The 15,159-nt window shown below is 39.5% G+C and overlaps 1 protein-coding gene across 1 annotated transcript; it reads right to left on the bottom strand.

Moving 5' to 3' along the window:
• Window positions 1-1,174: 1,174 nt before the first annotated feature.
• LOC121901464 lies at window positions 1,175-9,382 on the bottom strand. Its single transcript, XM_042418256.1, has 6 exons — window positions 9,084-9,382; window positions 8,596-8,937; window positions 8,133-8,474; window positions 6,538-6,654; window positions 1,916-1,980; window positions 1,175-1,324 (listed from the first exon to the last, which is right to left on the bottom strand). The coding sequence occupies exons 1-6, from the start codon at window positions 9,124-9,126 to the stop codon at window positions 1,175-1,177; spliced, it is 1,059 nt and encodes a 352-aa protein (XP_042274190.1). The 5' UTR covers window positions 9,127-9,382.
• Between the last annotated feature and the right edge of the window lie 5,777 nt (window positions 9,383-15,159).

Here is a 15,159-nt window from a genome sequence, read left to right as displayed (position 1 = left end):
GGTAAGAAAAATTACTCATTACTCAACATTAATCTATCAAACAGTATTTAATAACAGCTATAACATCTTTAGATTCACATCAGTGCTGTGAATAAGTCATGTTATTATTATTATTATTTTATAATACAGCTGTTGTTGCTCTGCAAACAAATGCTGAAACAGCCAGTGGTGGTCAACAAAGTCAGCAGGTAAGGAATTTTAAGATAATATGTAATTTGAAAAGCATGTTTTATCTGTTTGCACATCCTTACATTGACTTTCCATCTCACAATATTTTGGGATTTATTTTCTCAGAGATATCAGGACTCATTGGTTTATTCTGCAGTAACCTTTACCAAGAAGAAAGCTGGCAAAGCAGGGAGAAGGAATGCAAAAGCAGCAGAAGAAAATTGTGTCTACAATACTGTCAGGGCTTAGGGATCAGATTAATTCACACACCAGATTGTTTCTAATATTAAGTTTTTCTCTGTCACATCATCTGTGAAAATAGTGTTTAAGCTGCTCTAGCACATGCCTTTCACCTCTGAACTCTGTAACATAATGATTTTTCAATTTTGGATAAAAGATGTTTTGTGTATCATTCTGTTTTTATCATTACTTCAGAAAAGAAAATGAATCATCATGCTGCAAAATAACAACATTTAATAGTTAAACATTTAGAATAGTCTTTAGCATACCATATCTTCTATATCTTGTTTACTGTCTCAAGCTTGTGATGACACCCAAACTGGCTTTTTAAAAGATTCATCTTGAAAGAGTTGGTTTGAAATTAATGAGCTATGAGGAAAGTTTCCTATTTGCCTCTTTTATCTGATCTGCATTTTAAAGGCTTGAACATCTCATATGACGCTTATCTATCATTGCCATGAAACTGATGTTTGTGTACATGTTTTACTTTAGTTTTAAATAAACAAATATGCATCATGAAATTTGAATTTTGAAATGAAAAGCATTTGAGATTGTTTGTTTTTCTCAAGAACTAAATCTTTCTCAATTTTTGAGAGCAGTCTGTCTGGAAATCTGCTGGGTGCAACACTTTTCAGAAAACACACAGTCTGACTGATGTTCAACTTCCTCCTATCGCTGTCTTTGCACATTATACTGTAACTCTAAAACAAACTAAGCTACAGACCTCTGCAGAGAGTTGGGGAGCAGTGTAAAGGTCCTGTTCTGCCTATAGAGAGGGGTGTTGCTTGGTGTGGTAATCTGATCTAACATCAGAGTAAACACACTTTGTGTTCTCTCTCCTCATTTTATTCCCTCTTTTCACTTTCATGTTGGAGAAATCCAGCGCTGCATAATTCACTGCCTTTGCTTGACCATCCTGCAAAAAATATGATATTTGTGTGTTAATAAATAATTTAGAGATTAGAACTGTAACATAATTAACTAAACAATAAAGTTACTTTCTTATGTGACTTATTTAATAAGTGTCATTAGCCTAAATGTGAAATGTGTTATTGATTATTCATTCCTCTGTCATGAAAGCAGCAGATGTGTTATATTATTGAACAGGACTGTATTAAAAATGTGAGCAATATCAACATGTACTGACTTAAAATCATTTGGTGCACTTGTTCATTTACTTTATTTCATGCACTTTATAATGTTCCTATAATATTTCTATAATGACATATCTGATTATTTTACATCGTCTTAGATACATACACTTATTTTAAAATATTTCTATCATATTTCTCAGTGATCTATTTTGTATTTATAACTCTTGACTTTATCCATGTTTATCATATAGGAACAAACGTTATGTTACTTAACAGTAAACTCACTTTACTTTACTTAAGGAAAAGGGAAAAAGTGGGCAAAATATTCATCACGCTCCCACTTCAAGATCACTACACCTAGTCAGTGAAATCAGGGAAATACACCACCACATATTTACCAGAAGCATAATTACCAGGTCGTTTGATTGTTCCACAGTTGGTTTTTCATGTCCAAGATCATGAGAAGCTCTTGCTCCTCCTGTTAATAAAAGCAAAACCTTGAGTGTGTTCACAGTGGGAATATGTTTCCTCATGTCATATCAGTGTGTTTGTGTCTCATTAAAAGACAGAAATGAACTAAACAAGACTATGATCACATTGATAAGGTCTTGGTTTTAAAGTTACACACTTGTGATGTGCCCAGCTTCAGTCCTTTGTGGCCCCTGAGCACTGAACAGTCACTGGTGAAGTGCTTTGCTCATTGGAAACTACAGACAATACTTGTAAGTGGGATTAATTCACTGTTGGTTTGGTCTCTGCACATGGCCAGAAAATGGCCAGCCATGTCCTTTAAACTCAGATTTAAAGTGAGCACGGAGAAACTCTCCAACTTCAGCAGATTAATGTGAAACCAGTGTTTGAATGTCAAACTCTAAATATACATCATTCTGCACAGTGAAGGTCCAACGTCCAAGTGAAATAAGAAAAAGAAACACACATTTTTGAATTGAGGGGGATTTTAACTTGGTCGTGGTCTACCACTTGTGAGGCTAACATCCGTCTCCCTCACAACAGTCTGATTGGATCAGGAGCTACAATGCCCTGTGAAGACTGCCAGCTGCTCCAGAAGGCGAACAGAAACATAACTAACCTCAAAGAGGACATCCATAGATTCTCAGATTAGCTGTAAGAGAAAGGGCCTAGGCCTGGGAATTCCCAGTCTCGCCTCTCTAGGCAAAATAATTGGAGCACCAAGGTACATCCCCAGTCTGATCTGCCACCACCACAGCTACAATATCCTTCTCTGCCTCGCCCCTCAACACTGATTATCGGAATCTCCATGGTAAGGAACATCAGAGCCAAAGGTGCCCACATGTTCTGCTTTCCTGGAGCCCGTGTTTAAGACATTTGTGATAAACTGCCTTTTGTCCTTGAATGTCATCCAGACTGCTCCAACCTGGTTATTCATGTGGGATCAAATGACATCAGCCAACAACAGTCAGAAATCCTCCATGCTGACTTCCAACTGCTCATCTCTGCCCTTCAAGACACTGGGAAACGCATCCTCATTTCTGGTCCGATCCCGTCCCTTGGGCAGGGCTATGGTTGGTTTTCCCGTTTGCTGTCACTGCACACCTAGCTGAAACAAGAATCCGATGCAGCAGAATGAACGTGGACATGCCACAGCCAACTGTACAGAGCCAACGGACTCCATCCAACCTACACGGGGCAAGATTGCTCTCTGGAAAAATTGACTATGCATTGGTTAACCTTCAGAATGCCTGTCAGAGGGTCTGAGACAGTCCATGCCGCCATGAGGTAATCCACACACATGATCAAAATAATGTTCACTGCCAAAATAATCAAAATAACGTTCACTGCCACCATAAATCCACTGGCAGGGTCCCTTTTATGAGTGAAATTTCAACTGGCCAAATCTACCCCTACCACTCATGGGGCATGGACTGTCAAACTCACATTCAGCTGAACTACCTGTTAATCACATCCCAATCTGCCTAACACTCAGACACCATAATTCTGTTCCCACAGTATCCTGTTCAGTAAATTATGACAATCTTATTACTATTACACACACTATAGTTCCATCCTCACCACACACTCCCTCCCTCCCTCCCTCCCTCCCTCCCTCCCTCCAAATTTGGTCTGCTGAATGTGAGATCGCTGTCTAACAAATCATTTATCTGTCAAGATGTCATTATGTCCCAAAACTGTTTTTTCATCACTGAGACATGGCTTACCCCTGATGACCCCTCCCCTCTCACCGAAGCCAATCCTCCAGGCTACTCTCATTTTCATCAATCCAGGTCACACGAGGTGGTGGGGTTGCCGTAATTCACGAAAATGCCCTCAAGTGCTCCATTATCTCCATAGGGCCTGTTTCACCTTTTGAACCTTTGGCTTTTGTGATAGATGGCGTCTCACCAGTCTTCTGCCTACTACTGTACAGACCCCTAAGCCCAATATGGACTTTATCAATGAATTCTCTGATCTCCTCTCCCACATTGCTCCAAAATATGACAATATTCTCATTCTCAGAGATTTCAACATTCACATTTGCTGTCCCTCTGAAGCCATGACCCATGATCTTATCAATTTATTTGAATCCTTTGGTCTCCAGTGATCTGTAAACAATCCATGTTAAAGGACACATCCAAGACATAGTTCTCTCCTCAAGTCTCTCTATCTACAACACTGTGAGAGAAGATTTTAACCATTCTGATCACAGGGCTATTAGTTATTATCTCAATTTGCCACACGCTTCTCATGTCCACCCTGCACTTCTTCGTTCCCGCATGTTAAATTCTTCCACTGCCACTAGGTTTGCAGAAGCCTATAGAGGGGTTCCCATCACCACCAGTATTGAGACTGCACCATCTCATGTGAGCACAGAAGAATTTGTCTCACTTTTTAACAGTAATGTTTTGGCCACCACTGACTCTGTTGCACCAGTCAGAACTAAAATACGAAAGCCTCTGGCCTTACCATGGCTTAATAACAGTAATATTAGAGAAATAAGGAGAGCATGCAGAAAGGAAGAGCGGAGGTGGAAGCTGGATAAAATACAGATCTCATTTCAAACTCTGAAGGATCTGTTGGAGAAATACCAGCTGGCTGTCAAAAATGCTAGGGCTCAACATTTTTCTAATCTCATTGACAAAAACTGTCATAATCCCAGGGTACTTTTTAGCATATTAAAGTCTGTCACCTCCTCCACTCCCACCTCATATTATGAAGCATCTGTCTCTAAATGTGAGGATTCCTACAATTCTTTAAAGACAAAGTACTTAACATCAGAGCTAGTATCATTCCATTTGTAAATAGCCTGTCCATCTCCTCTGAGAACACCGCAGTTCTAAATTCCCTTAACTCCATCACTCTACCAGAACTTCATCATATCATCTCTTCTATGAAAACCTCCACCTGCTCTCTTGACATTATTCCAACTAAACTCCTCAAAGACGTTATTGGCACCATTGGCCCCAGCATTCTTTCAATTATCAGTAGCTTCCTGGAAACCAGCCAGTGTCAAGCCACTTTTAACAAAACAGAATCTAGACCCTACAGTCCTCAATAATTACAGGCCAATCTCCAAACTCCCCTGTCTTTCTAAAATCCTTGACACTGTAGATTTTAATCAACTGTTGTCCCACCTGGCTCGAAAGGGCATCTTTGAAAAATTCCAATCCGGCTTCAGACCTCTTCATGATACAGAATCTACATTACTGAGAATAATAAATGACCTCCTTTTATCTGCTGACTCAAGTAACTGCTCTGTCCTTTTGCTCTTAGACCTAACTGCAGCCTTTGACACTGGAGATCATTCCATTCTCATTCACAGGTTAAACCAGTGGGCAGGGGTTTCTGGCCCCGCATTAAACTGGTTCTCTTCATATTTGTCCAACAGATCCTTCAGTGTCTCTATTAGCAACTTATCTTCTTCTTCTGCCCCCTTGTCCTATGGTGTCCCCCAAGGCTCTATTCTTGGTCCAATCCTGTTCTCCTTCTATTTGCTTCCACTAGGTCACATTAATCAAATGTACATTTCTTTCACTGCAGATTATGCGGATGACACACAGATCTACCTCCACCTAGAGCCCAATAACTACAACAAACTAAACAACCTCAATAACTGTCTTCAAGACATCAAATCCTGGATGGCTGCAAATTTTCTCCACCTCAATGAGAATAAAAAGTTATTTTATTTGGACCACAGAATTCAACCAAAATTATTTCTCCTCATCTTGGCCCATTGGTGCCTTCTGTTAAATCACATGCATTTTTGATTCAAGATTGAAGTTTGACAAACAAATAAATCAGGTTGTAAAGTTAAGTTTCATGCAGCTCCGTGTCATCTCCAAACTCAGATCAGTTCTCTGTACCACTGACCTGGAGAAAGTCATCCATGCCTTCATATCTTCACACCTTTATTACTGCAACTTGTTATATTTTGGTATCACACAATCTTGTTTATCACAATTCCAACTAGTTCAAAATGTAGCAGCACGAGATTTGACAAGGTCAAAAAAGAGGGAACATATCACACCCATTCTTGCCTCTCTACACTGGCTGCCTGTTAGCTAAAGAACTGATTTTAAAATGCTGTTTGTTTACAAAGTGTTTAATGGATTTGCCCCCTCTTACATTACAGAACTCCTATACCCGTATCACACTGTCAGAGAACTGAGATCATCTGACCAAAGACTACTGTCTATCCTTAGGTCCAGGACAAAGTGCTACGGGGACAGGGCTTAGTCTATTACTGCCCCACAATTATGGAATTCTGCTCCTCCCACCATCCAATTCTCCCCCATCATTGAGATTTTCAAGTGTCATCTTAAGACATACTTCTATTCATAAGCCTTTAACTGTGACTAACTTAATCCAGCCCAGATGTTTTTCCTGAAGTCTCTGTAAGTCTGTCTCTTCTTTCTCTCTTTTCTCTGTTTTGTTTTGTCTTCCTCTCTGTGTGCTGGGAAGCACTTAGGATCAACTGTGTTGTGTGTAAAGTGCTATATAAATAAAGTTGATTTGATTTGATTTAATTGAAACAAAAAGTAAGATACGGTGAACCTACCATTGCAATGTTCAAAAACTCTCCTCCCATTAATGTAGAAAATAAGGACAGCAATCACAGTCACACAGCAGGCCAACAGCGCTCCAAGTAGAACGACAACTGGATCCAACCCTGATCCTGGAACCAAAAAATTTCCAAAGAGACATTAAACTTTATTTATTAATGGACTGTCAGGAGTAATCATTTGCTAATAGAAACTGAGTGGTATTAATTACATTTTGTCAACAATCTAAATAACTGTTGAGTTGGTGTTGGAATAAGAGTATTTTACTTTTTACTTTCTATACATAGAGTATGTGTATTGTTTAGTCAAAAGTATCCTCTCCTTTCATTTGAGTTTTGGACTTGACAAATGCTGATAAACACAATTTGATTTATAAATGATAATTATGGATGAATTAGTGTCAGTCCAATGCAATCATATAAACTTCATCAAATTATTTTTTTTTAATTTTTTTTATTTTAACATTATTATAGTAGCCTAATCAACTATTACTCACTATTTATTATGAACTTTATTTAATTAATGTATTTCTGGTAGTGATACGTTATGACTATTTTAAGTAGAAAAGCCTAACCAGGGACAGGGGTTGCAAATTAGACTTGGCTATAAATCTTATATGCAATACATCTGTTTCATGTTATTTTAACCTGTTACAATATTTTTTGCATCGTCCCAGACAAATAAACTAATAAATAAATAAAAATAAAACTGATGAAAAACCCTACACCATCTGTCTTTGGATTTGTGGTGATGAGTGTTCATGGTGTGGCGCAGACATTTCCTGAAGAAAACCTTTCCCTTTGTTCATCTCTCATTATCATGCTTAACTTTGATTGGCACAGCTGTTTCTGAGCTGAGATCAGGAATGTGACTGACTGAAAGAGTATTTAATAATCATCACACCAACTGATCTTCATTCACCTTCACCCAGCCTTTTTGCACTTGGTGCTGCTGCACATACATAAACCAAAATAGCAAGTGTGCATGAAGACACCCACACAGTCAGTGCACCCAAGACCTACCACTCTGCACTTGTTGTTGCACTTGTGTGGTTAAAATAGGGCTCTATGAAACCTTCTTAAAAATCCCCTCAAGACATATTTTAAGAAATATAAAAAAAACCTCATTTAAATTCTTGAAATTGCATCTACACCTTCTCCCTTATTAAAAATCCATAATCTATGAATATGTAAATATTGTTCATTTCAAAAGTTCAACTGCTGGACACAAGATGTTTCCAACTTCACCAAAGAGTCAATTCTCAGTGTATGTGCACTCAAGGCTTCAAGTTCCCACATCACACTTGAGTAAGAACTAGTACAAACTAGACCAGAACTGGCTTCCAAACTTGTTGGATTGTTACAAGAAGTCTGCACATACATCATTCTGCAAATTTCTGCTAATGTTCAAACATCCAACTGAAGTAGCAGGAAGAAGAACATATTTTTGAGTGGAGGGGAAATTTAAACTTTGGAGAAAGCAACAAACTAATGATACATTTTTAAAAAGCCAAAATCTAATATATTTTAACCAGGCTAAATACATTTATGCAAAATCTATTTATAATTTAAATACAACTGTAAATACATACTTGTGTCCACTTTAGTTCCTTCACCAAGCAGGATCTCTCCACATGTGACCACAGCACAGTAGTAAGTCCCAGTATCAGAGGAGTCCTGTATAGTTTTGGACAGACTGTAGACACAGCTCCTCTCCAAACGTTCATCACTCCTGTGAGTATAAATGATGCCTGGATGAAATCCTCCTGATCCAGCTCTGAACCAGTACACACTGCATACACCTGGACACTGATCTGTGTTTTCTGTTGTGTTCTTGGAAAGCAGTGAACATTGAAGAGTCAGTACGTCCCCCAGCTGGACAGATGCTGTCTCCGGACTTTGTTTCACATAGACTGATTTCTGCTGTTTGTTGTCTGTGTGATTCAGTAAAACAACATTTAAAAAGAAATGCAACAAAAGGAATTTACAATCTAAATTATGTGAATGACTTAAAAATGTAAATGATCATTGAAATAAGGCACAAATTATTTTTACCATTCACAGCCAAGAATGTGCCATTGATGAACGTCTGTGAATATGCTGCTCCACTTTGACAAAAATATGTTGCTTCATCTTCTTTGCTTACATTTCTGATGATGAGAGAATACTGAGCACCATCTTTTGCGACAGTGAAACGAGACTCTTTGAATTGGTCACTGACTGTTACTTTGCCAACGAGTCCAGAAGCGACTGTTTGGCCCATATGTCCAAGAGTCTGCTTATACCAGAGAAGGAATCTGTCATTCTCAGAGACTGTACAATGAAAAGTAACATTGTCACCAGGTTCAACCAAAGTCAAAGAGATCAGGTGAGGAACCTCTGCAGTTTGAATCAGAGCTGAAGAAAAACAGAAGGGACTTACTAGACAACAGCACTAAAACAATGAAAAATGTAAATTTTTACAAGACCTTGTCTCATATGTATTATTATCACAGACTGCTCAGACTAAATGGTTTTTCACATCTGATGAGAATTGTACTTACACACTGCAGAAAGAAGAATCAAAGCAGCCAGTCGTCGGATCATTGTGGTACAGCTCTCGTCTTCACAACTGATGTCTTCTCACCCAGATGGAAGGTTTGGTTACAAGGTGATCAACATTTACAAAATGGAAATCATGGTGATTGGCTGAAACGCAGAGCATGAACTTCCTCTTAGACAAACCAGTGATCTATTTTCCATTGATAAGAGATGTACATGCACGTAATTGTTGTGTTTGTATTGTTTCCAAAGCATTCTCTTTATTCTGACCACTTGAAGTATCATTAAATTCAATTTCCTGTTCTTGTGTTTAGCTTAGATTAGCACAAACACAGATGCCTTTGTCTAACAACTATGTCCATGTGTTTAAAGATGGATGTTTTTACCTTTATGTTTGTATAGTGCCACCTACCAACACACGCACACGGCACAGGCACAAAGATGACTGTAATTTTCTTTTAAACAAAGAGTTATATTTTCATTGTTTCTTACCAGAACACATTGTGTGCTTCCTTGAGACATACTGTAACTCTTTCCTCATAAAACATTTGAAAAAACATTTACTTCATACTTTCAAACCTGCATTATTTACAGCCACGTTTGTTAGCTAGCAGTCTTTTCCTCTTCCTGTAGCAATGCTGTGTTTCTAGCCACATTACCACCACAGAGTGTAAAATAGCATGAAACTGTCGGCACAAATGTGTAGGGGTGCCTGTAATGAAGCTAGAAATAGCAAACGCGATACCTTAGCTTGAAATTATTCACACGCACACAGGTGCTTTCAGTTATTTTGGCTGATTAGGCTTCTGCTCAGGTTCACCCGCGCAAGGTTAAAACTATACTGGGGTCTAGATGAGGTCACTGGATTACTCGAAATAATAACAATGATAAAGGTGTAACAGATGCAACAACACCAACAATAGAGTCATGTAGATGTCAATCAAACAGCCTGTAGACACCCACACAGATCTGAGAATCAGCCAGAATAAGTGAAATCACCTGTGTGGGTGTGCCGTTGGTGTGCAGGGCTTTTAATGGGAAATTAGTTTACGCATTGGAGCTATTTACTAACCCACAACAACTGGGCCTGATGCAACAATATCAGCATGTCCATAGGCGCCTGAGCAATGGAGCAAGTGCAGCAAATGCATCCCCATTATTCAATTAGGGGGAGCAAAGTTATGGTTTTGCTACCCCACTTTTTGTCTTTTTAAAAATAAACGTATCATCACACAGTCCCCGAAATCAGGTGATATATTTAAGCAGCCTATATCAATGATCATTTTACTATTTTCAGCAATTGGTTCAGTCCCCGAAGAGAAAAGCCTCTTTTATACAGAGAACCCGCAGCATAGCCGTAAAGATGATCTGCCTTTGAGCTGCATTTGATTTCTTTACATTGATCCACACAAAGCCAGCCTAAAGCCATCTCTGTGTGTGCTTTTACATAGCATGCCAGCGTTCCAGACGTTACATAAATTATATAACATTGAAAGTTAAGTTAGACTTTTCTGTCGGCTTCTCAACTCATTTTTAAAAAGACGTGAGAAAAAGAGAGAGAGAGAGCTAGCACTAGTGAGAGAGGGATGACAGCTGTGGTCGAGTGACCTAGAGACTGAAAGAAGAGAGGGAGCACTGGTAGTGAGAAAGCCAGTGAATCAGAACAATAAAATGTTATTTTCTTATTGTTTCACAGCGGTTACGTTCTAAAGCACAAACACCTCAACACCTCTGTTCAACCCTGCAGCTGTACACCACACCGCCTGATTTGGTCTGAATATGGGCTAACACAACAGCGTCAGTTCCCTGTCCCGCTGTGCCAGCTGTCTGTTTTACACACACAGTCAATCCGATTCTGTGACTACCTCTATAGCCAGCTTATTGGCGGAGCAACTCTTCCCCCTCCACTCCTTATCTGTACCAGAACAGTGAGGCGGATTACAGGCAGTATTCCCACCTTGAATGGGATGAGTAAATGGGGCTAGAGAGAGAGCGGAGCTTTTCCCTACAGCGCGAAAGTGTCTGAATTAACAAACAGTCAAATGTTCGATGGAAAGTGACTTATTTTGACTTCTACATACTGCTTTGTTTAAAGGTAAAGTCAGTCATTCTGGAGAAAGACTGTTGATATTTGAACTAAACACCCAAACAAAAACACCACTCCTTTCGTGCTCCCTCAGAAGCTCCGCCCTCCAAATTCATGGACACGTATTACCATGGCAACAACCAAAAGAGAAATATGGCAAGTACAAAGCGATGTGTCAGCTGTAGAGTCACTTCTATTCCTCTCACACTTTATCACGAGCGGGGAAAAAAATCATCTCATGTGAGCACAACAGTCCATCCACACTCTCCGCCTCTCTGCGGCCTCCTCGCTTCTCACTCGACCTGGGTTCGGTGTCTCTGTCCACAGAAGCGGCCAACTGAATTACAGAAATTTACTGAACCAAAAAAGTTTGCATATCCGCTCCACAGGAAGAAATCGACAGTTTGTATTTATTGATTCATTGATCAGTTAATGAGTTCAAAACACATATATAGCACAATATTTGTGTGATTTAAACTGCTGTCTGCTCAGATTATGCTTCACTAAACATGACAGAAACAGACTTGGAGCATAAAAAAACGCGGGGGGTCTCCATGAGAATGTCTCGGATTCAGTGTGGATTGATACATTTAATAAAATGGAGCGTATCTGTTGTGAGAAAACGCTTTCCATATGAATTGGCCACGGCCTCTCTCTCTCCAGTTCGTCAGCCCTCCCCCACCAGTCGGGTGCTGGAGACGGGAGACTATCATGTCCTCACACAGACAGCTGCTCTGATGACTTCCCCCTGTCCTGTGCACAAGCATGAACGCCCCCTGCTGATTGGCCAGAGTAATGTTGTGTGGCTTGCTCCAAGCCGCTGTTTTTGCATGCCCATTTACAGAGCCAGTGTTGTGAATGGACACTGGATTTTTTTCTCGACGCTCACACAGAACAGACAGCTAGCGGACCGTGAGAAGATATTCACTGAATTTGACAAAAAGTGTATTGGATTAGAATCGCTGACTATATCTTTATGTTTCAGTTTTAGTCAGACTTTAGATGGAATTATTGCTCCATGTAATGATCTCTGCTTTTATCTGGCCGCTCTGTGATGTGCTGTCATTATTACAATTATTCTCTCATTTTCTCGTACAGGGTAAATGAGAGGTGCAAGTTTACTCTCAGGGGTGGTTTGGCAGTAAGGTCTAGTCCTCTACTAAAATGGCCCTTTTAAGTCTTGAGGAGCAAAAATCACCTTCTGAGTTGTGCATTAAAATAGTCCTTGATTTGAGATAATATAAGTTAAAATGCTTTTGAAGTTATGATTATTCATTCCTGTATAATATTACAACTACATCAGCTAGTAGTGCTACTGAGTGTAACTAGTAGTGGGTGCTACCCCCCCCCCCCCACACACACAGAGTGCTCATCCTGAACCTGCAGTTTGTGTTGTTTTGTTTGTGTAATCTACACTAAAGTAGATGAATAGCCTAATGAGAACATTACTAATTTAATTCCAAACCTGTATTTGGTAGAATTTGGATGTTCAAATCAGGATAAGAGGAGGAAATGGGACATTTGAAATAATATTAACTACAGCATCAGTGGTAGCCTGCTGGTCTGAGGGGCAGTTGCAGAGGAAAGCCTGAGGAAACGTGGCCAAACCTACACAGACAGTCAAGAGATGTGGAGAACTCACAGGTAAGTTGAAGTTTCTTTGTTGAAGAAAATATTTACTAAAAATATGCAGCATAAAAATGTAAGGAGACAGCTACTCAAAGGAATAAACACCTCCATCTTTCTTGTCTCATAGCACTTTGTAAATACATTCTGCACGTCTGCCTTGAGAACAGGCGAGCAAAGCCACATGTTGCAGCTATACTGAAACAAAAGCTGTGGTGGGCCATTTCTCCGCCCTTTGACCAACAACTGAGGCTGTTTACTCAGAACAGACCTGACTGTGAGCTTCAACAGGACATACTGTAGGTAGTGAGGTTAAAGCAGGACAGACAAGCTGCAAGAGGTTTCGGCAGTCTCATTTTTATCGAAAAAATTGAAATTATTGTTTGAAATGCTAATTTAAAGGACAAATAATGTCTATAAATTGTGTTTTTAAAGGTACAACCATAGACACATGAACAAACTTTAGTAAGGAGGTCAAATAATAATCGGACAAACTTAACTTTCAGATCATGGTTGAAATCGACCGGGGTGGGACCAGTGAATGAGCACTCCCTCTCTCACAGCAACTACCAATGAAAATAACACCTTACACTGAAAGCCCAACCACAATAGCACCTAACTTTCCATGCGTCATTTGTTGGCTAGTGTTGATTGTGAATGTGTGTTTATCTGTGTCTGTTTATTTGTCAGTTGCCAGCAGTACTGTACACAAAAAGAAAAAGCAGAAAGTACAAAGCAGGACACAAAGTACATGAAAGTATTTACTGCAGTTATTACTGTTCCTGTATCCACCTTGCTGGACACACCACTGTGTCAGGGAACCACTGCTTTATCTGTACAGTACGATAATTTTGATGTGTTGTTCAACACTTGTAGTACTCAGACTGTCAGACTCAACCACAAATAGAAAGCATCTTCAGGCAAGTTTTGCTGCAGTGTTGACCCTTTACATTAACAATTTATCTAGTTTCATTCTCTATACAATTACACCTACATATAAGTAGGTGAAGGAAGTAGAGTGTCAGAAACCTCCACTGTTGTATTCTTTTGATACCAGAGCCTGTGGTGTTGCACTTGACTGCATTATCATGTCAACTGGTTCTGTCTTGTTATTGTGAATGTGTCCACCACTGTTCATGGGGTAGCAAGGTGGCATTTTTACTATTTTACTGCATGTGAAAAGCTTCCTTTTACTACAAAAAACACCCTTTTGGGAAAGTCTCTCGGTGATTAACATACTGCCTCTCAACAACAAGGTCTTGGGTTCAAATCTTGATGTTATTTTATTTGTGATTTTTCTCCCCTTTCTCAGATCAAAACATGCAGGTTAGTTGAGTCAGAATTCTAAATTGCATGCAGCTGAATTAGTTTCTATGATAGAGTTGTGCTCTGCTCTCCTTTCACCAGCCCCCTGACTAGAGTCGTCAGCTCTTCCTGCTGATGTGACTGACAGGCACAGTGGGCGGGTCATCATTGATGATGTGGAACATCTGGATTGGCTGCCTCCTACAATATTCAAGATGGCCCCTCCATCTTTGTGATGTCACAAATCATGCACATAGGCCCACCTCTTAAACAGGCACAGAGAAACTTTCCCTCTTCAGTAGATAAACGTGAAAACAGCCTTCTGGTGTCAAACTCTGCACATCATTCTGCACAGTGACGGCCGACCATCCAACTGAAGGAACAATAAGCAAAACACATTTTTGAGTGGAGGGGGACTTTAAGTTGCAGTAAAAAATAAAATAAAAGACATTGAACACTTGCTCAATGTCTTATGTAAATATTGTTCATTTCAAAATTTTAACTGCTGGAAACAAGATGTGTCCTTCTTCACAGAAAGTCGTTTCTCTGTGTATGTGCACTGGAGGCTTCAAGTGTCCACATCACACTTGTATAAATTGGACTACATTAGCTTACAAAAGACTTGTGATGTCACAAATCATGCTCGTAGGCCCACCCCTTAAACTCAGATTTTCAACAAGCACAGAGAAACTTTCCCTCTTTAGTGGATGAATGTGAAAACAGCCTTCCAGTGTAAAACTCTGTCTGCACAGTGAAGGCCGAACATCCAACTGAAGGAACAAGAAGCAAAACACATTTTTGAGTGGAGGGGGACTTTAAGTTGCTGTAATCGAAATCTTGAGCAATTGAAATCTCCACCATTAAACATAATCTTGGGTTTGCAGAATTACTCAACATCAAGGTTTTGTTTGGAGAGATGTCTCTGAACATCTTTTAGTTTGATTTTGAGTTTGATAGGGTTAGTATAGACAAAAGACTGAGATAAATCGTGCTGGAAATGGACAATATATCACCCCCTTTTTTTTTTTTAGGGATTCTGGAAACTGGCTACTGGCCAACAA

This window comes from Thunnus maccoyii, chromosome 8 (assembly GCF_910596095.1).
Source record: "Thunnus maccoyii chromosome 8, fThuMac1.1, whole genome shotgun sequence".
Classification (NCBI taxonomy): domain Eukaryota; kingdom Metazoa; phylum Chordata; class Actinopteri; order Scombriformes; family Scombridae; genus Thunnus; species Thunnus maccoyii.
This window is presented reverse-complemented; position numbering and strand designations above follow the sequence as displayed.